Source organism: Archocentrus centrarchus, chromosome 9, assembly GCF_007364275.1.
Source record: "Archocentrus centrarchus isolate MPI-CPG fArcCen1 chromosome 9, fArcCen1, whole genome shotgun sequence".
NCBI lineage: Eukaryota > Metazoa > Chordata > Actinopteri > Cichliformes > Cichlidae > Archocentrus > Archocentrus centrarchus.
Window position 1 is genome coordinate 6,422,881 of NC_044354.1, and position 26,690 is coordinate 6,449,570.

Below are 26,690 nucleotides of genomic sequence, written 5' to 3' on the forward strand. Positions count from 1 at the left end.
TAAGATCGGCTCCTGCTCCCTGAACAACCTTAAACTGAAAATGGGCCGATGAAGGCTGTCTGTACAAAACAGATATGACAGATTTCTCTATACGTCACACGAGAAACCAAACCAAAAACAAACAGTCACAGATTTTAGGGACAGTAACAAATAACCAAGTCATTACCATCATGAGTGTCAATTCAACAATTACAACATTTGTTCTCTTAAATTTTATTTGAGAGAGGAAATACAAAATATGTCAACATCTAAAAATAAGTCCCAACTGACACATTGATAAGAAATGACGCAAATGTGAGCACAGGACAGAAAAACATTTGCTAACGGCACATGAGTGACAGCACGGCTAAACGGCAGTGCAGAGGAAAGGTTAACGTCTGCTGCTCACAGAAGGCTGGAGGGAGTTCACACACAGCACAGTTAAACATTTGACTTTTAAAAGGGGATTAAGTGAATACAGTAAGTTGAAAAGCTGTACTTGTCGCGTACAAGCAGACCGTTTTACACATGAAATGTCGTCACTGAGGCAAATATGGGAACATTTTAACTCACAGTACTGAATGATTTGATTAGTTTTCAGTCTGAAGTTACAGTTTGGCACTGACAATAAAATCAGGAGTTAAGGATAAATAAAAAGAAATAACTAAACACAAGAGGACTGGCTTTTTACTGGTTGTTACATAATTAAGTTTCTAGTCTAACACAATTAGGAAAACCAGATATGAGAGCATTCCTCATCCTGGTTTACTACACGTATCTGTCATCGTGGTAATATTTATAGTTATTGCATTATCAGACTGAAGCAAACAGGCACTAACGGTTAGAAACCATAAAGGTGACGAGCTGCCGAGTGATGAGTACATGAGAAGCAAAGTATTTTTTTTACCTTTACGTGAATACGTTCAAATCTGATAGCAGAATAAATGGAAAATGGTGCATTGTGAAGTTTTGACCCGTGAGGTGAAACTCACAGATCATACATTATGTAAACATGTGTGTGATGGTAAAAACCACTTAGTACCGCTGTCACTGTCAGCTCTGAGGATAATAACTAAGAAAAGCTAAATAACAGATAAATGATAGTCATCCAGTATTCAAACACTGTCTCCATCACTTTTTTAACTTTTTGTCCACTCCAAACAGAGCTGCCAAACAGCCAATGGATGGATGACGGGAGGGAAGAAGTAGTGGTGGTGTGCAGATAGATGTTGTGATCCTGGATATCTGGCTCCTGGTGGGTCTGCAAGGTGGCAGGGCTGGACAACTAAGTGTGTGTATGGATGTGTATATGTATGTGTGTGCTGGTGGCTTGGATCACAGTGCTTCCCTTCACCTCCGACCCTTTTACTCGTCCGACTTCATCTTCATCTGTGCCTGCATCTGTGCGATCATCTCCTGCATGCGTCTCAGCTACAGAAAGAGAAAGTGGATGAAAACAAAACCACAATGAGAGTTTTTTCAAGTAATGACACTGATACATCTCTCAGCCGTTATAATACAAGATTTTGACACATTGAACAAATTGAACTCTTCTTTTATTTCTGAAACATCCAGCAGCGGGCGGATGTTTCAGGGTAAATCCTCCTTAGAAAAGTGAGGAGTTTTAAATTGGTGCTCCCAGAAATGGCAGGTAGGAGGACACGTTCTGCTAGACAGGTCACTGCCTTCTGCTGAAATTGCACATGCCAAACAACCTTAACAGCATCTTAGAGAGCATTAAAGGCAAACTTCTTGCATGTGCAAAAATGGCATCTTACTTGGAAAGAAACTCAGCAGATAGATAGACCTAATGTCTGCTTCAAAGAATGTGTCTCCTTTTTTTGTGCTTAGGTGACCATAATAGCCATAATGTAATTGTCCAGAAAACAACACGTGTCCAGAAAATATTAACTTTCAAACAGAATAAGATTTTATGTAGGACAACAAGCTGCTGCATTACTGTAAGTAATCTCAACAGATGATAACAGTAAATGATATAATAGATTTTATCAGCTGTAAGGGTGCACAGGTCTTCCTGTTCAACCTCAACTCTCCCGTTAATATCTCTCGCCATCTTGTGGCAGAGGACAGAACTTCAAGCACTTTAGACTGGATTATTTTGCCTCAATAGAAGTATTTTAAATTTAATTTTAAGTTAAATCTGGCTGATTCTAGACAACCAAGAGTCTGACATCTCTGCTATTTAACATAATTTTGTTGTCCAAATCTTGAAAAGTTTGGAAAGATGACAACTTACAGCAACTGATTAATCCTTATATAAATTCTATATTTAATAAGGTCTGCATGTTTAAGTTTACCTTAAGGAAATTTTCATTTACAATGCTTTAGTTCACACCTCCTGTAATTTAACTCTAAATTAGCACTGACTGTGGGGAAACTAAAGACTGAAGTGACAAAAATAGTGGAATGTAAATATGAGTTCATTTTCTTTTAGAAACTTGAGTGTTCATACATCACATTTGTGCCATATATGTAATAATAACACGCCCCATTCCAGTATCTATATTTCCCATTATACGTGAGTTTTCACTTTTCATGAAAACTCTGGAGGCATCAATGATCTCAAAGGACTTGTTTTTAAATCTTGTATGTTGTAGTGCGACCTCTTTTCAGGGTCTACAGGTGAAAAACAGACTCTGGCATACATTCGTGACATACAGCCATATTATGAAAGGGTATTGTCCCCCATAATCCAATAAATCAATAGTTATGTATTTAACCAAAATTTGCATCTACACAGGACAAATTTGTGTGCATTATTTGATAATTCACTCTGTCTCAGTTCTCAGTACACAGCCATTTCCAAGAAGCTCTCAAGTAAATAACAATTGCTTATTAATTAACTCATTCATTCTGGGTATCATTGGTTATTGTGATATTTCCTCCCAGCAAACAAATGATCCGTCCACTTTGTGACTTGAGCTCCTCATGTTATTGAGGTTGTTCCCACCATAAAACTGTACCAGAAGGCCTAAGCAGGAAGTGATGGCATATCCTGCCTGGAGACATTGTTTACTAACAACTATGATTGCAACCGACCAGCTCACTATGGTGCCCTGGAGCAATAACAAGAAAGCCAATGAAAGGCAATCAGGAAACATGTTATGACCTGATGACATGCAGGCTCAGTGGCCCATAAGGTTAACAATGCATATGGAGTGAAAACAGACTGGCTTCCTGTTTGATTTTGCAGCTTCTAAAACCATGACCTTCATGAACTTAGAAAACATATTAATGTGACAGTGCTGCAGGGTCAGGCTGATTCTACATTTACACCTGACTACACACAGTACTCTAAGAAACTATGGGCTTAACATAGTTTCAGATCTTTGTGTGTTTTCTGAAACAGGTCTGAAGAAAGTTTTAGTCCTATATTCACACTCTGAAAAAGGATAAACACCACGCCAGAGATTTTCATCCTGAAATATTTTACTGAACTGTTTTCAAGATGAAATGGTCAGCTGAGCCTCCTGACTGGATTCAGTTGGGAGGCTCAGCGTGTCTACGTTTATAGATTTATAGTGAACTTGCATCGCAGCATATCTTACTGTAATTTTGGATCATGTACTGCTATTCACCATTTTCCCACTAACATCCAAACCTGCTTCTTTTTGTCTGTTCTTACCTCTGCCTCCTTCTGTAGCAGGATCTGGTCCTTGTCCAACACTTCCTCATCCACGGCTCTGCAGGACAAATGAAGCGATGAGTATTATATCCCTTGAATCGAATAGGAGTGGCTAATGTGTGTTTTGGTAAACTAAACAGGATCCCACCTGCCCGCTCTCTTCAGCCGCTCTGAACGGAAGTTCTCATAATGCAGATCCTGAGTTACCTCCTGGAGGTCCTGCATATGGGTCCTGCAATAGACAAGACAACAATCAGATCTTCAAACACTAGGGGGCAGCAGAACTTGGCTTTTAACTTCTTCTGTTTTGGTAAAGTTTTAAAAAGCTTTACTTTTCAAATTATTACCAAAGAGACTCACACAAGCATAGTGCGCAACTTCAGGAAGTCATTGTGCTCAGGATTCTCCACCTCTACTACACCCCAGGGGTATAGACGACCACGGATCTTCTTCCCCTTCACTTCAATCAGCTGGTTGGAGCCAATGACAGCAAAGGGAATGCTTGCCTGGGAAAGGAAGTTAAACATTAGTGGATAACTTGACTGAAACAAAACCAGAGGAAGGGATATGGAAAGACATGTGGAAAATAAAGGTATCAGAAGAGCAGTTCCAGTGAACGGAAGCAAAGACGAATGGGAAGAGAATGGTGTATCAGTAAACCAGCAGAAGGAAATGGGACCTGCTATCGTAACAGCTGACATCAGCTGTGTGCCCCTCTCTCACCTTTAGGACTCTGGTCTGCTCCTTGAACTCCTCATCCTCATCAGAGTCGGCATCAGGTAGCTGATAAATTTTTATCCCTTGTTCTGCAATCTCATCCAGGATCTGAGCGGTGGGAACAAGAGAAACAGAGTGAGAAGGCCATGCTGTGGCTTCACTGTGACCTCCTGAACTGTTCCACTGGTATATGGGATTGTTGACTCATGAGCCCAACAAATGAACCACTGCAAATACTACAAGAGGGGTCAGCTTGACTTTCTATTGTGGTACTCCAACACTCCAAAAAAAAAAAAAAACAACAAAAAACACAAAAAAAAACAAATGTCACCTCATTTAAAATCAATAAAATATACTCACTGCTCCTACCAGTAAGGACCATCTTTTTTTTTTAAATAACTGTCAACTATCCTGACTAAAACCAATTAATACAGCCCCTAACTACAGCAGACCATTCCAGCTAGGCACAGAGGCATTTCAGGCCGTCTGGCAGCAAGATTACGAGAAAGGAAAGAGAAATCTTTCAATCCACAGGCAGATGCTCTCTTTAAAATTGGTAGATAGGTCACTGGGAGACGATGTGCTCGCAAAGCACTTTTCTAGTCATAAGATGGTTGCATTCACTGCGAATTTTATGTAGAGAATAACAGCCGCTGGCCCATAAACAAAAAAGTAAGGAAGCTCTGAGTAATAGGAGGGTGTGAGTGAGCACCTGTTGTTGCAGCAACACATTTAATTAAAGCCCCCTGTGGAGGAGAAGAAGTTGAAACAGAAAGGGTAGAAAGGTGGAGGTGGGGGGGAAACTGTGTGTGTGTGTGTGTGTGTGTGTGTGTGTGTGTGTGTGTGTGTGTGTGTGTGTGTGTGCGCGAATTCAACTTCTAAAGAGTCTGAAACAAAGTTGTCGCCCTCCTTTATTTCTTCGCTGACCGGTGAAGAAACAAGCTGAAACAAAGGAGCTTTCTTCTCTGCTACCGCTGGGACAGATGTCAGTATTTATTATTGTAAACATCAAAGCTGCATTTTCCTTCTGTGTTCCCAAGAGGAGAATTTTTAAAATCACAATGTAATCATGCGTATTGGAGCCAAAAAATTTTAAGCGTTGTTTTCCTGACTTTTTGGGGACTTTCATGTACTGTAATGTATAACAGGACAGTGGTGAGTCAGCCAGCAGCCTGGGAAGTGAGTGCAGGTTTTCCTACAGAGCACAGGTCCCGTTGGAGTCCTTGTTATGGCTGCCACTTGTTTTCTCAGTGAGCTCTGTGCGCAGAGTATGTGAGATAGTGTGTGTGCAGAGAGAGTCGGGTATTGTTGTGGGGCAGATCTAAAAACAAACAGGCTTTGCAGGACCCAGAGGAGAGCGTGACACCAGGCTAGAGCCTCTTTCCCTCCCACCCATGTGCTCAAATACACGATTTACTGAGATTCGACGTGGAGGCTTGATAAAGATCACTCTGGTGGGGTAGCACAGAGAATTTTGGGAAACTGTGCACCCAGTGGGAAAATAAACGTGTGACACAATGGCAGGAAAAAATGAAACAACAAATCCTGTAAAACAAGTGGATTAGATAGACACAAATGCAGATGTGCTATGTGATAAAACAGGATCATATCAGTTAGGTGAACGACCGGTAGAAACAGTATAACACACGTTTTTCATGAATGCAAAGTACTATTAAATATCCAGAAACTTGATCTGATCATTGCACAAACACAAGCTTGTTGTCCACCATCATCGGTTTCCAGACCTCGCTAATCCTAAATGGCTGTTTACCTGAATTATTCTGTTCTGTAACATGTGCTTAGCACGGCCTGAGACCTATAATCAAGACTTCGAATGGATCACGAGATGTCAAAATCACCGCCCGCTCCAAATACCTGTTGTCTCCTGATGATTTACTGTACCTAATGTAGGCCTTAATCCCCAATGCTACACCAGCCTCTCCTCCTCTTAATTGTGTATTTTAGTTGGCACGGGGACATTAGCAGTGGGGACCATTTTAAACTTTATGACCATCCTGTCAGGTCGTAATATGCTGCACACTCCCACCCCCCCCTTCTGTTATCGTTGGCTTTACTGGTTTGTTCAATGCTGTCAGAGAGGCTGACAAACAATGCAACTCCAGACTCTGCCTGAGTATTAATTAGAATAGGAAGCCAAAGATTTATCGCTTTACATTTCTGGCTTACAACGAAGAATGTGAAGTGTTGTTTGTGGATGAATTCCACTATGTTGGGTAGACTTGAGTCTAGTGTGAGTGTAAGAGAGGGAGACTGGTGCTTTTAGGTTTGAGTTAGAAATGGGACAAATGGCAGGTGAGTCATGCCAGACATGTATTTATACAGAAAAGCTGGTATCACACAGTCCTAGGAATAGCAGTATGAAATATACTGTAGCAGTTATGTGCAGCCCAAATATAGCATACCCGCAGGTCTATACATAGATATAATTACACAGGGTGCAGTGGTGGGAGATGCGACTAAGCAGTTCTTAAACTGCAAAGCAGGTTGAGCCAAGACCTCCAATCATAAAGAAACAAGATGGAAACCCATCATTACAGGGATTACAGTTTCATCACTTAACCTGCTGAGGGAAAAATATTTTCATGATTTGTTCATTCTCATAAGCTAACCAGAAAAAAAAAAAAAAAGAATATGAATGACTCAAACACCTGCCAAGCTGTGAGAAATGACTCCTGAACAAACATCACTGGAAGGAAATAAACAGCAGCCAAAGGAAAGAGCACAGAAACAAAAGAGGGGATTGTGGTGATCACTGTAGTTTTGACATTCAACAGGTGACTGCATGTACAAGCAAACACTCCTAATTATTAAGGCTTTCTCGTGTGATTGCTGCGGATAGAGCTGAGTCTCTTCTGGACTGGCATTGTGGCATTTTGTTTGTATCCACAAACGTTAAACTGTAGCATGGAACAATACTTGGAAGTAGAAGCATGTAGCATTCTCAGGATATCAACAATGCAGACAAAGAAGGGGGAAAAATAACAGAAAGCAAAACAAACTGCATTTTGATTCTAATCAACCCTGAACAAGGAAGAACTAGAAGACTAAAGACCAGACCACCACTTTTCTTTAAGGTTTATGTAATCTCACAGCTACCTGCCAGCTTCTTCAGCGTGACTATGGGAATGAAACAGTGTCTCACTGCCCTTAGAAGCAGGGCATCCGTTCAGCTTTCAGCTGCTTTTAAACCTTCTTTCATACCAGAAACTCCTTAACCTAGAGACTTCAAATAATCCTAGTCCTCACCGGCTCACTATAATCTTGTTCCATTTCTTCATTAGAGACTTAGAGAAACTGAACAAGGTTTGCATGCACCACATAGATTTCTAATGAGTGACCCACATGATGGGGGCGCTGCTTGCTATGAGGTTAAGAGACAGCACCCCCCCAGACTGAAGAATTTATTAGAGGAAAATCCTGGCCATGGTGTGCCCCTTATAAGATTCCAGCAGGTCCAACTGTGTGTAAACTACTGCTTACTCTGCACCTTATAAACCCATGCACTTACTTCAGTGTTAAAGTTTGCTCCTCTGAAGGGAAGAGCTAATTTAAGAAGTACTGTAACTACAGAGATCAACTCATTAATACTGCCATTTATACCACTATTGGTATTTAATCGTACTATAATGATCGTAGCATGTGTGTAGCATACTGCTATTCCTATCTCCTCCTAGACGAGTGGACCAATCTTGACAAAACCTTGCATAACCACTGCCTTTATACAAATCTCACAATCATATATAATCATATACATTTGACAGTTCAATTGAGCACTGAATGGATGTATTTTCCTCTATTTCTTTTGGGTGTTTGCTAGTAGTAATAAAAGGTTAGAACCAAGGTGTGAATGACCGTGACTAAACTACCAAATAAGCATTTGGAGTGCATCTTTTATTTTTATCATCTTAAATAAAATCTTAAATCTGTCCAATGCTGACACTTCTTTCAAAAGTGCTAAACTCTGTATTTTTAATAATACACATTTCATGTACCTTAAAATACAACCTTACTGCTCTTTAGTTTCTAAGTGCAATTTTGTAAACCTCAAGACACACGAGACCAAATGCTTCTCTCTTGCAAGGAAACGCCTTTCAACTAACCAGCTCTCACCTGCCTGCAGGGAGTCTGAGGGGGTCAGGAAGCCCCAACAATACCTGATCTAAGGGGGTCGGAGGGGGATTTAGACCTCATACCAGCCATCTAAGCAAATGCGCACACTCTCACATATCTAAGTGCTGCCTTACTGTGTTGAACTGGTATAATCTGGCGTCAGCAGCAGGAACAGAGCTTTTACGTACACAGAGCATTGTAGCTCCAGGAGGTCAGTGATTCACCATGGATGAAGCACAACAACAACGAGAGGTTAAAAAAAAAAAATCTACTGGACTTAACAATCTACAGAGTAAATCCTTCTAAACAAAAAAAAAACTCCCTTTAAAAGAACCAGTACAGGACTGATTCTGACACACAGCACCAGCAGAATAACTCAACACTGAAACACTTTCTAGATAGATTTTGTTGGTCCAGACTTGAATGGATTGAAGCAGAACTTCTGGATCTGCTCTAACGTGATGTACACATGTACAGTACAGAGGAAGTCCTACAACCAAGTAACACGAAGGCAAATGAGTAATGATGAACACCACACACATGCACGCACCCCCTCCCACACTCCCATTGTCTGGGCTAAGTATTAGTACAGTTAAGACCACCCACCTCTCCCTTTGATCAAAGAGCATGGAGACACACAATTGAGCCATTCATGTAATCTTGCATTTATGTGAGCTTTAGAAAGGGACAGCCACAAGCATAAATCAGGTTTTGTGACTTGGTTTGTTAATCAAAAGGGTTTCAGCAGCTTTAAGTGACTCATCAGCAGCAAGCCAAAGTCCAGAAATGAGCTTTTCAGGTTTTCGTGCTGCAGCCGGCTTGTACTTTCTTCACTAGAGAAAACTTAATTGTGTTTACAAGACCCTGGCACCATGACCAAAGGAGGGCATAAAAATAAATATATCTCCCTGTTTGAAACACTGAAAGGAAAATGTTCAAGCACAAGCTGACCAGGGACTCACACACACACACACAAGCAATTTGTAATCACCCCACAACCTTTACTGATAAAGCACCAATTTAAACATGTGCAGTAAAAGAATATTTAAAAAGGAGCTGATCAGGAAACTCACATAATTACATGTCATTAATCAGGTGTGTATAATTATCTCAAAATGTGCTTTCATAGAGTAACATAATTGGCTGTTGATCGGGCTTTAATTTTGACATTTAACAAATCTGGTATAAGCAATGAAAATTAAATAGTTTTAACTTGGAGGGGAAAAAAGTAATGTTTCACTGTGCAAACTGAAAAAAAAGTTTAAAAACCAGTTGTAAACAAATGTAAAACTAAAGTACAGTTATCACTGTTTATGAAACAGTTGTTATACTACTATTGTTTACTTTATTATTTGGTCTTTATTTTGGTGACATCTAGTTATGCAAGTGTTCCCATCAGACTACACTCTATTAAAGGGATCAGTGTAATAAGCTGTAGCTTCTGCCTGTCAATTATCTGCATTCTGTTTAAGTCAAGTCTTTGTCAGAGTTTATTTTTATGGGCATTTTTTGGTTGCTGTCACTCTCATAAAACTTAATAATGACTGAAATTTAAACAACTGTGCCAACAGTGATAATGTGCCCCGGTGGAGAGGTGGTTCACAAAGTAGGTAGTACGGTGGAGGAGTTGGGGAGATGGCAGCATGTAACAAAATGATGGACAAACTAAGGCCGCGGCTTCTAAAGGGACAAACAGGAGGATGAGGAGAAGAAAAAAGAGGAGATGAAGAGATTAAAAGGGGCTGAAGTATTGTCTGCAGAATACAGCCTTGCGCGAGAACATAGGAGGAGCTGGGTTCTCTGGCCCTCGCTGACCTCTGACTTAGAAACAGCCTTTAGTCCTCACATAAAAGAAAAAGAAGTTCACACAGTCACAATCAGTTTAATACAGTTTTCTTAAAGCTTTGCTTAAAGGAAAAGCAACCTTATCCTCTCCTTTACCTTTTAAAGACAAATTCCTCACAGTTTAATTATTCTGACCTTTTCCAAAAATCACACTGGGGAATTTTAAATATTCATATAAGCTTTCCCTTCCTCCTGGGCAGTGTTTGTTTTAGGCACATTTAATCAAAGCATGAAAATAGCACGCAGCAACTCGTAATTTGCTTGAAAGAGGTAATCCATCAGCGCAAACAGCTGCCCCAGTTTTTAGTTACATTTACATAAATCTTGGATTTCTGCTGGTCTTCTAACCTTCCTGTGTTCTAGTGGAAATTTAATTTAATTTTTTTTTAAAGGAAGCTGTTCAAATCAGTCAGTTTTAGTGTTGTAGCTACAGGATAATTTTTTTTTTTTTTTTTTTTTTTTAGATAAGTGTAGGCATATTCACTATTTTTTTGGGGGGGGGGGGGGGGGGGGGGGGGGGGTCTTTTCTTTTTTTACCCATCTGGATTCCAGTTTGAACCAGCTGTGTAACATCCTCTATGCTCAAACAGAAAACAACCAGTAAAGCAGTTTCAGACTAAATCCCCACACAGGATATGACTTTAGGGTCTCAGACTGAGAGGATCAGACCGTCAATATAACCTCCTCAGGGCAACTTATGAGCTAGAGACCGCAATGATTCTGTGAAGGAAATTGGCATTAGGGCAAATTTAAAAAAAAAAAAAAAAAAAAAAAGTGGAGGACACAAAGAAGAAAGGGGAGAAAGTAAGAGGCTGCTGGGTAAAGCACTGCAAGGAGAGGAAGGAGCGGGCAGCATGGAGGCAGACTAGGGTGGTGTAAAGTGAACGAAGGGACGTTTGTTCAATTTGTCCTTTGAGTCTGAGCTACAAAGCAGCGGGTTGTGTCTTGTCAGTGGAATAGTCTTGACACATTGCAGAAAATTTATATTGTTCTATGCAAGCTTTTTTCCCCACTAATAATGAAGGAAAGGACTGAATGAGTGTTTGAGGGGAGGAGGGAGGGCAAGCTGTGAGAAAGAGCTCTGGAGAAAACAAACTAATAAACTGTGTGGGAGAAACTTTGGAGGTTATCAATCATTCTCCAGCATTCAGCTTTGAGGCAGGTTCTTGGCTGGTGGTGTTGTGACCTCAAAGGAAGGCCCCGGTGCCTTACTGTAACAGACTGTACAACAGAACTCAGGCACGTATACCGAAGAGCCACTTCAACTCATCTGATCAGCAAATACTCTCATCCATTTTCCTGAGATACGTTTAATGGAAAATAATGAGCAGTTCGATGACATATCAGTTGAGTTTCTAGCAATGATCCCAAGAACAAATGGGACTTTATGTGGAAGAGATGCTGCAGATGCTTTGCATCGGCAGGTGACTAGGAACATACTGGTTGCTTTTTCCAACATTCACGGGGCTGTGCGTTCTACTGAGAAGTCTTCAGGTGTCAGGGAGAGATTATTTGCAATGACCTTTGCTACTGAGAATGTCAAAAAACTCTTACCACCCACCCTTCTCGCCAGAGTTAGCCCCCTGTGATTTTGTCCTCTTGCTCAATATGAAACTTAAGTTGAAAAGTTGACATTTTGGCACAACAGATGTAATTGTGCAAGCATCTGGGATGTCCAAGGGCAAATGAACAGTATGGTACTTCCAGAGAGCACCATGAAAATAGCAGATGCACTGGAAGCTGTGGGGAGTTACAAAAGGAGGCAACCTTGAAGTTTTTGACCTAGTCAGTGTTGTGTGTAATGCATTCCAAAGTAATGTGTTACTGTAGTCACGTTACATTTTGCAGTAATGCAAAAATGAAATGCATTTCTGTACTAAATTCAGTAATTACATTACAGTTATAAATCATTACTTATTCATTATTATAATTCATTAGTCATTACTACGATTCTTCAGTTTTCTCCACATCGTGTGGATAAACGCTAGATTAAAAAACAAACAAACAAACAAACAAACACGTATTTTTCTTCCTGAACATTTGTGCTACAGTCAGCTGACTTCAGTTTGCGTGGGGGAGGAGGAAAATGGTGGAGAGCTCTGCAGCTTTTGAGAAGTGGAGATGAGGACAACATTACTTTTATTATTAGTGCAATGGTGAAAGAGTCAAGTTGTTATTCAAAGATTTTATGCACTTTCATTTTGTACAAGCAGCCTCTCATTCAGTTCATCTTTTAACTTTAACAGTTAAATCAGTACAATTCTGTTCAACGTCAGCTGTGCTATAATATTTTCCAACAAGGACGCACACCCACAGACAGCTTTTAGGGTCAAAGTAGAGCATCCTTATATATTTGAAATACGCAAAGCCTGCACAAAAGCACCTCTGAGGCATACTCATTTACACAAAGATGAAGATAAAAGTTGTAAACGCTCAAATTGTAAGCAAACAAAAGATAGTACAAATAATATGCCTTCCTTGGAGACACAGAGTCATTTTTTAAAGTGGGGAAGATATCTCAACTAACCTTCTATATTTCCTGACAATAATGGCTTGTCTGGGGACTCACTATCTGCAGATAGGACTGAGAACATTTTAATAAGTATGTAACTAGAACAAAAATGATATCTGCCTGCACAGAATCAGTTTCAGTTCTGAAAAGCAGGACTTCCTCACTGTTGTTACAGATTTTTGAGTGTGTGGGTGTGCGTGAGTTTGACAATTTTGTTAAACTCTCCAGCTAATTACTGCTTACTGTACAGTGGGAAGTGTCTGTTATGGGACCACTTAGCAGAGCATGTGAACAAACTGAAAGTTCAGCTGAAAAGAGGTCAGATCAGAGTGATACTGTTACAGTATTTCCTTAGAATCACTTTTATCACTTTCCACTTTGCTTCTCCTGGCTGCACATTTGCAGTAAATTGAGAAAAATGCACACAAAGTTGAACAAAACTTGAGGCAAAACTCTAATAAAGACAGAAGACCTGCTGAATGCTGCCAACTGGAGCAAAAAGCCAAGGCGGGGGTCAGCGGTGGCAGGAAACACGGTTTTGTTAATCTTAAGTGCCAAAGGAACAAACTTGAGGTTTGAGGAGGGTCAAAACACAAAACACCACGACAGAATACAATTTAATTGTGGATCCATTAAGGGTAACTAAGGATAAACTTCCCTTTTGAAACTGCAGAAAACATACAATAAGTGCAGTTATTGAGTTCACATATTTTGTGATATGTCACCCCTATTAAATCCTGATGTTTTAGCAAGTACAGAAAAAATGTCCCACTGCAATCTTATACTTCGCTAAGACTCTGCATCAGTGATTTCAAAAAATTTAACAGTGCAGGATTTTAACAAAACCGATTGGCTGCTCTGGAGAACAAAGCAGCAAATCAGCCTGACGCCTGCCAGACCACCGGCTCCGAGACCTGAATGAGAGGCAGGTGGGAGGTCTGGGCTTCCAGGGGAAGGTGAGGAGACAGGCTGACTTTCAATTAAAGAGGGCTGACAGAAAAAAAAAAAAAGTTAGCAACTGAAGCGCAACATGTTTCTTAACTAGAACCGCAAAGAGTGGGTCTTTGTGTTATCTCCAAGTACAGGGCATCATTTCAACTATGAAAAGTGAAGTTCTAAAACAAAGTCTGACACAATTTCTCAGAGTCTGAGTCAATATTTTCAAATTAAAACTCATAGTTTATAATATAAAAATAGAAAACAGCCATATTATCAACTATTTCAGGTATTCTCCGAATTGAGACATAAAGCACAGAAATAAGGAATACTGAAGCTGTCTGGGACACACAGAAAAGGAAATAAGATGTGGAAAGAGGAGGAATATTCTATTCTAAATTCTAAAAGTCATCTTGTGTGTGAGAGGTTATCAGCCGAATACATTGCTGTGAAGTCTGTGTGATATGTTGTACTACAATGTCCTTCCCCTGTGGACAGCAGGAAGCTGAGGAGCGTGCAGGCAGGCAGGCAGACACTTGGGTCAGCTCCAAGAGGAAGTATCTGGGACGCGTTGAAAATGGATGAGATGTGCTTCATCAAAATTATATACAACACACTTTCCTCAGTCCAGCCCACCTGTTTCCTCTCTTCGTCTGCCCCTCCCTTTACTTTCAAACAATCTGGCGATATCATCAGAAACACAAAAACTTAAAGCCGCTCATTACTGCAATTACACATAGGAGCGCACGTGAGCCGCCTCACACAAATGCAAAGAAGTGTGAAATGCTAAGTTTCCATTAAAGGCATAAGTGATTTGGCTATTAATTGTGTATCATTCCATTCTATTATTATTATTATTAGCCACTTTCTAATGGCCTACACATATATCTGCTAATGAGCCTATCAGTGTCTTTAGTGAGTGGTATCCTGAGCTTTGTGGCAAATTTGAAAAAAGACAAATGTGATGCATCTAGAAAAATTGTGTGTTTGTGCGTGTACACCAAACCTACCCTCCTCTTCAGGCGATCCCTCTCCTTCAGAGTCAGAGTGTCAGCCTTGGCGATGACTGGGACTATGTTGACTTTGCTGTGGATGGCCTTCATAAACTCCACATCTAGAGGCTTAAGGCTGGGAAATAAACAAGAACAAAGAGGGCAATTAGGACACAGTGAACAACAGAAAAATGGACAATAAACCGACAACTGTCATTTGATAGTATTGGGAAATAAAGCAGAACAACAATGTGTAAAGGGAAGTAAAGTTAATCAAAAACGCTGACAGCATGTATACACGTCACATAAACAGCAAGCGGGAATTGTCTTGTTTTGAAATATCCAAAATAAGGAAGTTCTGCTTTCATAACATCAAACATGGTGAAAAACATTATGTGAAACAACTTCAGCTCATGTTTGGTCCCTTTAGTGCAGTGTCTGCACTTATTTACCCATGTCCAAATGGAGAAATGAAGTAGAAGCAGCAGTGCACTCTGTTGTCCACTATGTGCCTGCGATTCAGCCCACTCTCATCATGGAGATATCGTTCAAACTGGTTGTCAATGTACTGGATGATGGTCTTAAAACTTAAATTGAAAACAAAACAAAAACAAAACAAAACTCATCAACACCAAAAAGAAGTTTTTAATACACAGTTTAGCAAATGAGATCATATACAGTAATTTTAAAGTCCTGGAGGATTTCCACTGCAAGGTATTTTTTTCCATACACAACAGGTCAGAGCTGTAAAAAAAACTTGTCATGAGGTTAGGAGGGCTTGAAGCAAATAAACAGTTTCTCAAAGTAAGGGCAGGACATACCCTGAATTACACAGCATGATATGCATCTTGAGACACTGCTTCAACTCCCACAAAGACTCATTAGACTGTGGTTTTACATGTCAGGAAATACATCACTGATGGTATAAATCCTCTATGTATGACTGGATGAATGGACTGTTTCCAGTTGAAGGGTTTTATGTTCATGTAAGCCTTAAATTATAAGGGCTGTAAATTTTACTGAGCCGACTTAAAAAGAAAACTTCTGTTGCTAAAAGTGGGACACCTGACAGTCATCTCAAGTTCCCTCAAAACAACATCATTACTTTTTAAAAACAGGAAAGAATACCACAGCCATTTCCGCGCTATCTGCTTCTGACTGGAGAGCTAGTGAGATAAAGACTTTAGCTGATGAGTGCAATTTCATATCTTCTAGGCACACTGAACAATATGAAAATCAACTTGCAGAATGAATATAATTCCCGTTTTTGTCAAACCTACTTTGTTTTTAATGTTTAAGAAAGTAACTAAACATACATAACGATACATGTTAATATGTTTAAATCATACACTTCCACTTGTTTTACCTAATCTCTGTTCAGTTGTAGTCTGTAATGTACTGTGTGTGTGTGTCTCATTTCTAAATGGCTCTTAAATTATTGCTTGATTTCTCTCATTTTTAACATTTATAATCTAAATACTAAAGAAGTGACAACAGACAAATTCAATAGAAACAACTGAAAGGGGAAGTAACTGTTTCTTTCCGCTATTAAGTGCTTTTTACAGTTGTTAAGAGGACCCAAGAGTATAAAAATACAGCTACACCAGCACAGTTAACAGGAAATCTATCCTGGACAAAGAGTTTACATTGACACCACTGGCAGGAGGATGCCCCACAAGCAAGCACACATACAAATACATGTCACGCACACACACACACACACACACACACACACACACACACACACACACACACACGGTATAATAGGAGAAATAGGGAATGCTGGGGGAGGAAAGATAGGAAATAAGGAGCCGGAGATGAAACTTGAAGAAGGGAGTATTAGAGGACAAGAGGGGAGGATTGGAGAAGTTATTGCTCCTCCACAGCACAAAAACACACCAGTCCTGGCTGTTGATGGCATCGCCGTATCCAGGGGTGTCGACTACAGTGAGACGAAGCTTCACTCCTCTTTCCTCAATTTCCACTGTTGATGCCTCAATCTGCACCGTCCTCTCAATTTTCTCTGTGGAGACAAAGCATAAGAGAATTGTACCCAGGATAACATTAATAACAGATTTACACCAAACCTGTGTGACTTTTTATGCAAGATCATGGGTTTTGCCGTATAAAAAGGATATGTGCTTTTTTATCTACACATACTGACCAATGAGGGTCTGGATAAAATGTTTTCAAGTCAGAGTCCTAATCTGAGTCAAGTCATAAGAAGGGCAGCGTCACATTTTGAGATTGCAGCATTCTCAACATTCCTCTTGAAATAATGCTCTGCTGGAGACACTGCATTTCTCTACATTTCTCTAATATTAAAGTGGGCATGAACATGTGTACATCTATGCATGTGTGTATGTGTGTGTGTGTGTGTGTGTGTGTGTGTGTGTGTGTGTGTGTCTGTGTGTGTGTGTGTGCGCTGAGCATACCTGCAGCACCGGGGATGTAACGTTCAGGGTAGAGATCAGTGAGAAACAGGCTGTTTATCAATGTGGATTTTCCCAAACCAGACTCCCCTGAAAAAGATATAAAAATATAAATCTCTAAACTTTCAAGAGAAAGTTGGTCTACCTCAAACTTCACAAGCTGAAAACCCAAACAATGTTCAATTAAATCAGAAACATAAAACTTCTGTTTCTTCTTTCGACTGCTCCCTTTAGGGGTTGCAACACCGCATCATCTACCTCTATCTCACCCTATTCCTTTGATCCTCCTCTGTCACACCAACTCTCCGCATGCCCTTCACTACATCCATGAATCTTCTCTGTGGTCTTCATGTTTTTCTCATGCCTGGCAGCTCATTTTCAACATTCTTTGTCCAGTATATCCCCTATCCCTCCTCTGCACATGTCCAAACCATCTCAGCCTTGCCTCTCTAACTTTGCCTCCAAAACGCTCAACCTGAGGGGTCCCTCTGATATACCCATTTCTGATCTTGTCCATCCTGGTCACTCCCAGTGAAAACCTTAACATTTTCACCTCTACTTCCTGTCTTCTTGTTATTGCTACTGTCTCCAAACCATACATCATAGCAGGTCTCAGTACTATCTTGTAAACCTTTCCTTTCACTCTTCCTAATCACCCCTGGAGCTTAATTTCAGTGAAAATAATAGTTATCGCAAACTGGTTTGCTTTACAAAAATTATATTCATTCAGCTTAGTTAAAAGACAAAAATGACCACTCACCTACAACCATTAGGGTAAATTCAAATCCTTTTTTCACAGATTTTCGGTGCACTTGGTTTGGGAGGTTTGCAAACCCTACATAACCTGCTGCATCTGGGAACTGTAGCACACAAAATACAGATATTCAATGTTGGGATAAGAAACTACAAATGATAAGTTGTAAACTACTCATAAATGATGTTTTGCATTTAGGAGATAGTGTATTATTAGTGTTACATGACATTTTTCTGCGTAAATCCCAGCAAATCCTCTAAATATGTCCCTCCTCATCATTTTATGAAGTGTACGTGTAAAGGTCAAGTGTATAAGAGAAAGATTGATGATGATTGTGATGCACATCGCTGAGAAATTTGAACAGGCAATAAAACTAAGCCATGAAATACTTGCATTCAAACAGGATATCCTCTCTGGATTCTTGTGAAGGCGTGTGTGCAAGAGATTACAAATACCATGATCCTTAATCACCAGCTCCTTATTAGAAAGCTGCCCACTAAAAATCTGTCATAGTTTAGTGTAAACTGTGATGTGAGGAAATCTCTGCCCTTTACTCACTTTTCCTTTCTCTCCAGACTGAGACATCGCTGTTGTTTACGTGATGTCTGACAAGCCTGCAGGTGGAGGAGAAAAAAAAGTGACAGTGGTAAATGATATCATCTAAAAACTTTCCTCCTGCTAGTGGTAAACCACTTCTTCCAGGCAAACTGACTATATTAATATGTATACTAATCTACAAAATGCTCATACATTTTGTTATGATTCTCATAACAATCATGCAGCATTTGAAAAGAAACCATAAGCATCTATAAAGTTGAGTGATGGCTCCAACATTAGCAGAGTGAAAAGTTGTATCCAGCAAATGAGAAAAATATTACATTATATCAAAATATCAATTTGTACAGCCCTCAAAGCCCCCTTGTCCTTATGTTCGAAAATATTATTGCTCTTGTGACTCACACCCTTAAAGTTAAATTAGTTTTTCAAGTTTAATTCTGAAAAAAAAAAAAACATCTCTGTTAAATCACCATAATAAAGTGATAAATTCATACTGGATTTATGCAGCTCAGCTGAAAAAAATGCCCATGTGACCTTAACGAGTTATGTTTTAAAAAATCCATGAAATCATTAATGTAATGATTTACATTATAATACTGATACAAATTTCAAAATATTATTTTCTGGAAGCCTGTTGAAGGAAAAAAGCTTGGACCGCCACACAATGAAAAAAAAAAAAAAAATGATAAAGCTGTACTGTCACACTGATTTGTGGTATTGCTCAGAATAATCTAGTAATTACAGAGAACTTCAAAGAAAGATGCCATAAAAAAATTCTTGCAAAAACAACAACAAAAAAACTTTTGTGTTTGATAAATTTTGTATATATGGTTTTTGTGATTAGAAAAATGCAAAGCTGCCTTTACAGCATATATCTTTGCAAATTCAAAAAGAACTGCACACATTCTGATGCCGATGGCTGTGCCATTTTTAACATCACTCTCACAGTGAAAATTATAAACTCAGCACAACAAGTTTCTTTCCAGACTCCCACTAAGCAGTTACACAGTTGTCGACCTAGAGCTCCTGTCCCTCCCTATGTCCTTGAGCAGACGACAGAGCAACAACCTCATTTGATAAATTTGCTACATAATGACTGAGCAGGAAGACAAGGCTCCATTTTATCGCCAACACGCTGGAACTTGACAGGTCGAGTGTGATAAGCATTAGAAAGCGGCAGGCTGCCGTGCACTGCCAAACGGAGATGCACTCTGATTATGTAATCTTAGACGGTGGAAAGAGGTAGCATGGGAACCTGATTTGACCGTGGCATTTGACAAACACACGTGATCACTTGGGAAACCATTTCACATTCTTAAACGTATTAGATGGTAGTTGGGGGCAGTCTGTATCTAGATTAAAGCGGGCAGCTATCTCTCCTGCTGACAGGGTGGTTTCACCGAGCACACAAGGAGAACAATGGCTGTTTATCCCTTTGGTTCCTGAAGTCTTTCCTATATAGGGCAGCTGGGCTTAGAGAGGAGGGGGAACACGTGCCTGACCCTTGAAGACATTTTAAGACCAACCACATGCACGAGAGTAAGGGGGGGACACCAACCACTTAGGGTGGAGGAGTAATGAGTAAAATTAAAAGGGCAATCAAAGCAATGGAGAGCATATGAGACCTTGTCCTTAAATTCATCATCTCATTACAATATCCTTGGAAACCTTAGGTCCTCACATTCAGGTGGATGTTATGTTGATGAGCACTGTCCACCTAAACATTGCTGCAGACCAAGTACCCACCAACAGCACTCCCTGATGACAGCAGCCTCCTCCCTGCTGTCAGACCACTGCTCAGAAATTGCTTGAGTTACACTATAAAGTACTAGAAGCCTGGATCCACCCTTTAGTTCCCAGATACAATCCAGCCCAACTGTAGGATGTTCTGAACAAGCAGGCCTAATTTCTGGGGCATAAAGGCAATTCTGTTAAAGCCGCCTGCACGTCTCCGCAAAAGGTTTTCACTGGTAGCAGTGATTGACCAAGTTATGGCTTAGTGAGATGGAGCTGTCGCTCCCAGATTGTTTTTCATTGTGAGGCCTTACTGTTGAAAATAAGCACACATACTGATGTTTTTCTAACACTAACAAATTGAGAAACCAAAGACTTATGACAATGTCAACTCTCGAACACCCTTACATGGGCTTTGAGGGTCTCAAACAGGACCCCAATTACTACCATGACCAGTGATTCAAGGTACAAAAATCAAAAGACACCAAATGCGCAATGGTGAGATGAATGCAGCCTCTAAATGAAATTACACTATGTGATGCTTCAGAATGAGAAAGAATAACTGGACCAAACTCAAGCCACAAAGACTCCAACCCACACTTCTAAGTTCCCAAAGGATCCAGTGTTTCAGACACCAGACAGTATTCATAGATGTCCCATGTCCAAGCCATAGTAGGTCAGAGCTATTTTGGCTGCACCAGAGGAACAAACACAAAATTAGGCGTGGTTTAATACTGATAAAAATGAAAAATGTTTCAGAAACTTATATAGTATAGTATAGTAGATAACACCAATTTAACTTGAGTTGAAATGATTAGGAAAGTGTAATGGATGCCCAATCAACAGCCATACGTGCAAGAGCAATAACAATAGAATAGCAGCTCCTTTACTTTCTAAGGAGAATAAGGAAAGTCAACCACCACAACTTTGCAGAGGCATTATCCTCGCATACTACATGACAGGCCCTCCAGCATATTGTGGAAACACCATAAACTTTGTTGGCACAAATCTATCATCTTTGGAGCATCTGTGAGGGGAGCCAAGCAACTCCACAGACACTACACACACTAAACATAGATGGGTGTATGGCAGTGGCGCAGTAGGCAGGTGCTCACCTTGCAACCGGAGGGTTTCTGGTTCGAGTCCCCGTCTGAGCGCATGCTGTCATTGTGTTCCTGGGCAAGACACTTAACCCACATTGCCTAAGTGCGAATGTGGTTGTGTGGTTGGCGCAAATTGGCAGCCACGCCTCTGTCAGACTGTGGCTACATTAGTAGCTTACCACCACCAGGTATGATTGAGCTGTGAATGAATAGTGCATGAAATTGTAAAGCGTCTTTGGGTGTCTAGAAAAGCGCTATATATAATACTAATGCATTATTATTATTATTTTAAACACCATTTTTTTTTAACGCTCCTATGTGCAAGCAGGTGCTTCAGAAGCCGCCATGAAGAGACTGTGACACTACTGATCTCTGCTTATTTATGTGCAAAATGTTGCATTTTATACTTAATACTTTTTTTTTTTTTTTTTTAAATCTCATCTAATATAGTAATTTAGCACTCCAGCCTCTTATCCAAATATTTTAACTTCTGGTTAAAAAAAAAAAAAAAAACCTAACGTGGCAGTGGCCAAATCCATATTTTGAAGTTAAGGCTTCAAACCCGGTTGGTGACGTCATGCTGGCTACACTCTATGGCATGAGCTATTAAATCATTTGTTTCAGGTCTAAAAACACAACAAAGGCCATTTTTAATGTGTTTTCATTGTTAATGAGTATCTGAGTTAAAGCAGCAGCCCACACAAGTACATTAATTTGTGTTACACACATACATACACACACCCTAAGTGTTATTCTTCTTCAGGCTCTGTGGGAACCAGCATTAGTCCAGCAGCAGATTAATTAAACCGCTCCAATATCGCAGTTGTAATCTCTCAAAGACAACACTACAGGACAGACAGGCGGGAGGCACACTTCAATAATACGCTCTTAATAATGGCCATTTAATCGGCCGGGCTGCTGAGCTGCTTATACACATACACACACATACACACACAGCCATCAACGGGCCAGACACGGGGGAGATTAAACGGTTAGGGCCAAAAGGGAAAAATGCCACCTTAGAAAAGTCAAAGTTGTTGGCATGTAATGCATTTACACTTGATTTATTGGCTGGAGTGAAGTCATGAAGGGGCAGCGACACTAGAAGAACTATTCACCTTCCTGACAGGCAGTGTCAAGGGTCCGCACACCCGTTCTCCTTGGATTAAGGACTCTCTGCACTTATTGGAAACACTGAAACAATAATTTAACACTGTGGAGACTTTGTGAACTCAGTGGCATAACAACTAAAATGGTAAATTTCTGGCAACTGATCACAGCAACAGGGACCTCAGAGCAGCTGAGCATAATAAAGTTATGTTTGGCAAAAGACTTGCACACATAGACACAGTGCAATACACAGAGAAGGGGGCTTGACTGTAATTAAGCAGCCCTTGGGGGTCCAAAGGTAGGGGGTGTGGGTGAAAGTAGTGTAATAAAGACATGATACAGGTTTTCAAGCCGTGGTTTTGGAAACACTTTAAAATATGAGCCCAGAGAGAGAAAAAAAAAAAGCCACAATTGGCGGAATGAGAAACCCTTTCAACCACGAGGAAACCAGCTGGACTGTTCATAACACACACACACACACACACACACACACACACACACACACACACACACACACACACACACACACACACACACACACACAGATTAAAACACAGGATAGACAATTTATGTTGATGATGGGGACAGGGTAGGAAATGACTGAAAACAAGTGGGAGCCATTCAGAATCAAAATATTATCCTTACTCACTCGTGCGTGGTTAAAGGTGCAAGTAATATAACCTGTTGATTTCCATACTCATTTCCTTCTATGAAATCGCTATCATAATTTTTGTAAAAGGCCTTTTATTGACTCACAACACAAATCCCATACTGATTGATTTATTGTAGTGCATTAAATTATTACACTTTATCAAACCAGAAACTGTCAAACAGCAAAAAAATGAATCAAAAAGTCAAATTGCCAAAATTAACTACTTTCCTCAACAGCAGAAAGCACTACTCTCCACAGCAGTCTTACAATATAATCAGGTTTTGAAACTGCCAGCTCATTGGCTAACAGCTTCCCAATTGCAATTAGTTAGCAATGAGTATATCCTGGATAATCCTCCTTTCTGACACGATCACCAAAATTTTAATTGTTTCAGTGTTTTAATAAAAAGTGTTTACTTAGGCCAGAGCTGAGTGCCGTGTTCCTACAGACTTCTATAGGACCAATAAGTCTTTTTGCAGCCAGTAGCAGCTAAGAGGCCTGATGGCATTTAGAAATGCTGCAGGTTCAACTTTGTCCTTCTTTTATGCTGTCGAGTACAGCTGAGCAGATGGTGTGAAGTCAAACTGTATATTAATGGCAAGTTTCTAACCAGCTGTACTTATAGTGAAAGAACAGCATTAATTTCCTCTTTCCATTATAACTAATGTGTTTTATGTATAAATATGTACACATTATATAAAAATATATTGGCCAATAAAACCACTATTGGCATCTGGTGACTGTACTAGAGCCTCACTGATACTGGATTTTGGCAACACAAAATATGCAATATTTTTATATTTTAATCTGTTTTCAAACTGTTGTGATGACTTATCATATAAAATAAATAACAATAAAAAGCAACAATAGTTTACTGCTGCTGTCAAACATGTGAACCTACCATGCTCATTTCCAACTTTATATTTTTCATTCTTGGACTGTACTAAAGAGGTCTGGCATAATTCATCGTACAAAATAAATCCCTTTTATTTTATACGCGGCCTGGTGCAGCCCCTCAGTTCACCCCTGCCTGAAAACAATTTTTGCTCCCTTCAGGTAGCTTTCTCCTGATTGGTTACACTTCACGAAAAAGATATGAACAAAAGGTGTCAGCAGGCGCTGCTGTGCTCACAGGCAGAGCTTTAGATCAGAGATGATAACATTATGGATATCTGCCTCTTTCATATTACACAGATCCAGGAGTAAAACGAAACCAGAAGGGCCCTCAGTAGAGGGCATACCTCGCCCACCCAAAAGTTTCTATGTGCTGATACTATGCGGCAATAGATACCACCCAATGTTGTCACACTCCATCTGTTTCAGCTATATTCTGGTGTTAGGTGCATGTCACTGGCTTAATTTCTCACTCTCCAGAAGTGAATTATGCTTTCACCCTATAATTTTCAGCATTCTGCATCATTAGATCCAGAATCCTCCTTCGATCATGAACAAACTTCACTATATAACAGAATGTGTGGTCATGTTGCACCCTAATTCTTTTTAGAGGAGTCTGACTTATCCTCTTAAGGTTGGATGCAAGTATGTGAATACTATGCCTATCTCACAATGGTAAAGAATCCTTTTACAAAATCCTTGATCAGAATCACCACCAAAATTTAAACAATTGTTCCTTGTACTGCCCCCAACAACTCCAGAAACTTTCATTGAAACCCGTTCATAATTTTCCGAATTATCCTGCTAACAAGCAAACAGACCGACGTGACCGAAAACACAACCTCCCTTGACATATCGGTGGGCCTGAAGCCTGAGCTTTTGGCTCCCATGGGTTATTTACACATATGCTGTCCTCATTATTTGAAACTTTGGGCATACTTAAGATGAGTCCCCACCTAAGTAATAGTATATATTTGTCAGAAAATAAGGAAAAGCACAGCTCCACTTTAAAAATCCATGAACAAAATGTTTGTATTAATGTGATAAGGCACCTTAATATGCTTATAATTCATTTTGGTTACATGAGGACATTTTTGTGTCCACTTATTATCTCCATAAATTATCCTGTTAAACTTCTACTTCACTGTGTTTGGCAGGGTTGAAAGACTAAAACAATGAAAATTGTTTTCCTGTTCTTCTTTATTTTGGTTCTGCTTTATTTTGTTTATATTTATCTTTTTAAAACATTAATAAAGATATCACTACAAAAAAAGAACAATTTGCACGTTAAAAACAAAAACAAAAATCACATGTTGAATATTTTAAATCAGTCCAAGCTTGCAGTAGATTATTCAGTTCATAAAATAAGGAGCCCTTAATTGAAGTAGTATCCTGCTGTTTAACATCATCAGTAACCACAGGCCATTCAGTGTGGATAAGGCTTTGTTGTTCCATTGACACCACAGCACAAAACGATTGGAAACATCCCTGTATGGCTTCAGACAGATGTGTTCCCTGTTGGACTGTGTCAGTGAGATAAAGTCCGAGGAAGGGGAAAGGTCAGAGAGAGGTGAAGGTGCCTGGATCTGAGGTGTGGGACGTCTTTCAGTACTAGAAGATGTTGTTCTTCTGATATCAAATTGATCTCGGTCCAGCTGCCTACAAAGCCTACTTGTTTTCTGTAGTAAGGGGCAGCTGCCAGCCTGAGATTACAACTTGCAGTCTTTGCCGTCATACTCACCACTCAGCAAGAAAGGAAGTGAAATATGCATGTTTCCACTGAGCCCAAAACACAACAAAGATGGATGATAATTCCTCAATAGTGGCCCTCAGCCACATCTTAGAGTGTTATCGTTTCCCCATGTTATTGTTAAGATGTCTGACGGCAAAATTTATTTTTCTGTAAATGTGCTTTATAACCAAAGGTCACAGAAGTATAACTTGTTGGAAAGCAACTACGGGGATCAGGAAGGTTATACAAGAGGAATCTGGAGTATTTTTTTTTATGGTACTGGTTTATGAAATGTTTAAACCCAGTAAAGTGTAGAAAGCTTCCCTGCAGTTAGGACAATGGGACAATAAATGAATTGTTTTGAAAATATGAAGAAGGGAAAGTGTTTATTTGGACAATTGTGTCAAATAATGAAGGCGAATATTAAAGCAATGCTTTAGTGACTGGCCAGGGGGAGTTTGAAACGTGTGTGAAGGCCTCGGTGTCTAACAGTCAGATGTCCACCACACCCAGTCTGTCAGACACTCACTGAGTTTTCTAAACATCTGCTGCTGGGACATTCACTTTACAATTTACTCGTACACAATTAAAGTAAACACAGTAGGTCCTTAAATAGTTTCCTCTTTAAAATCTTGCTCGATTACGCTGAGTCTAATAAAGCGATAAAATTGTGTTACATGTCAAACTTTAGCAAGCAACAGTTGCTACCGCGGCTGGTGTCAGATTGCCAGCTAGGCTTCAAACTGACTCTCCAGCTTGTCTCCCTTAGCGTCCCTCCGACTGGTCCCAACAGCGTGTAAAGTTAAATATATATATATCTTAAGAAAAGCAAACAACCGAGCAATGCCTTACCTGTGCGTACCTTTAAAATGCTATAAGCCACCGGACCGTTCGTCTCTCGCTGTTGTCCCAGCCCAGGAAGGGAGACCCGGAAACCTCCTCCCTGAATCCGCCCTCGTCCCA

General features: G+C 40.0%; 1 protein-coding gene across 1 annotated transcript; it reads right to left on the reverse strand.

The window, feature by feature from the left end:
* Positions 1-203: 203 nt before the first annotated feature.
* Positions 204-26,690, reverse strand: zgc:63587 (septin-2A). The gene is made up of 12 exons (XM_030737192.1): positions 26,580-26,690; positions 18,503-18,558; positions 17,951-18,050; positions 17,194-17,280; positions 16,658-16,781; positions 15,211-15,345; positions 14,777-14,894; positions 4,349-4,450; positions 3,986-4,131; positions 3,774-3,857; positions 3,626-3,683; positions 204-1,410 (listed from the first exon to the last, which is right to left on the reverse strand). Exons 2-12 carry the CDS (start codon positions 18,527-18,529, stop codon positions 1,345-1,347), a joined length of 1,047 nt encoding a protein of 348 aa, XP_030593052.1. The 5' UTR covers positions 18,530-18,558; positions 26,580-26,690; the 3' UTR covers positions 204-1,344.

Coding starts and splice junctions, on each gene's coding strand:
- zgc:63587 (XM_030737192.1), bottom strand. CDS start 18,529: ATGTCTCAGTCTGGAGAGAAAGGAAAA. Junction 4,132..4,348: donor AGCAGACCAGAGTCCTAAAG/GTGAGAGAGGGG, acceptor TTCCTTTCCCAG/GCAAGCATTCCCTTTGCTGT. Junction 3,858..3,985: donor AAGTTGCGCACTATGCTTGT/GTGAGTCTCTTT, acceptor TGTCTATTGCAG/GACCCATATGCAGGACCTCC.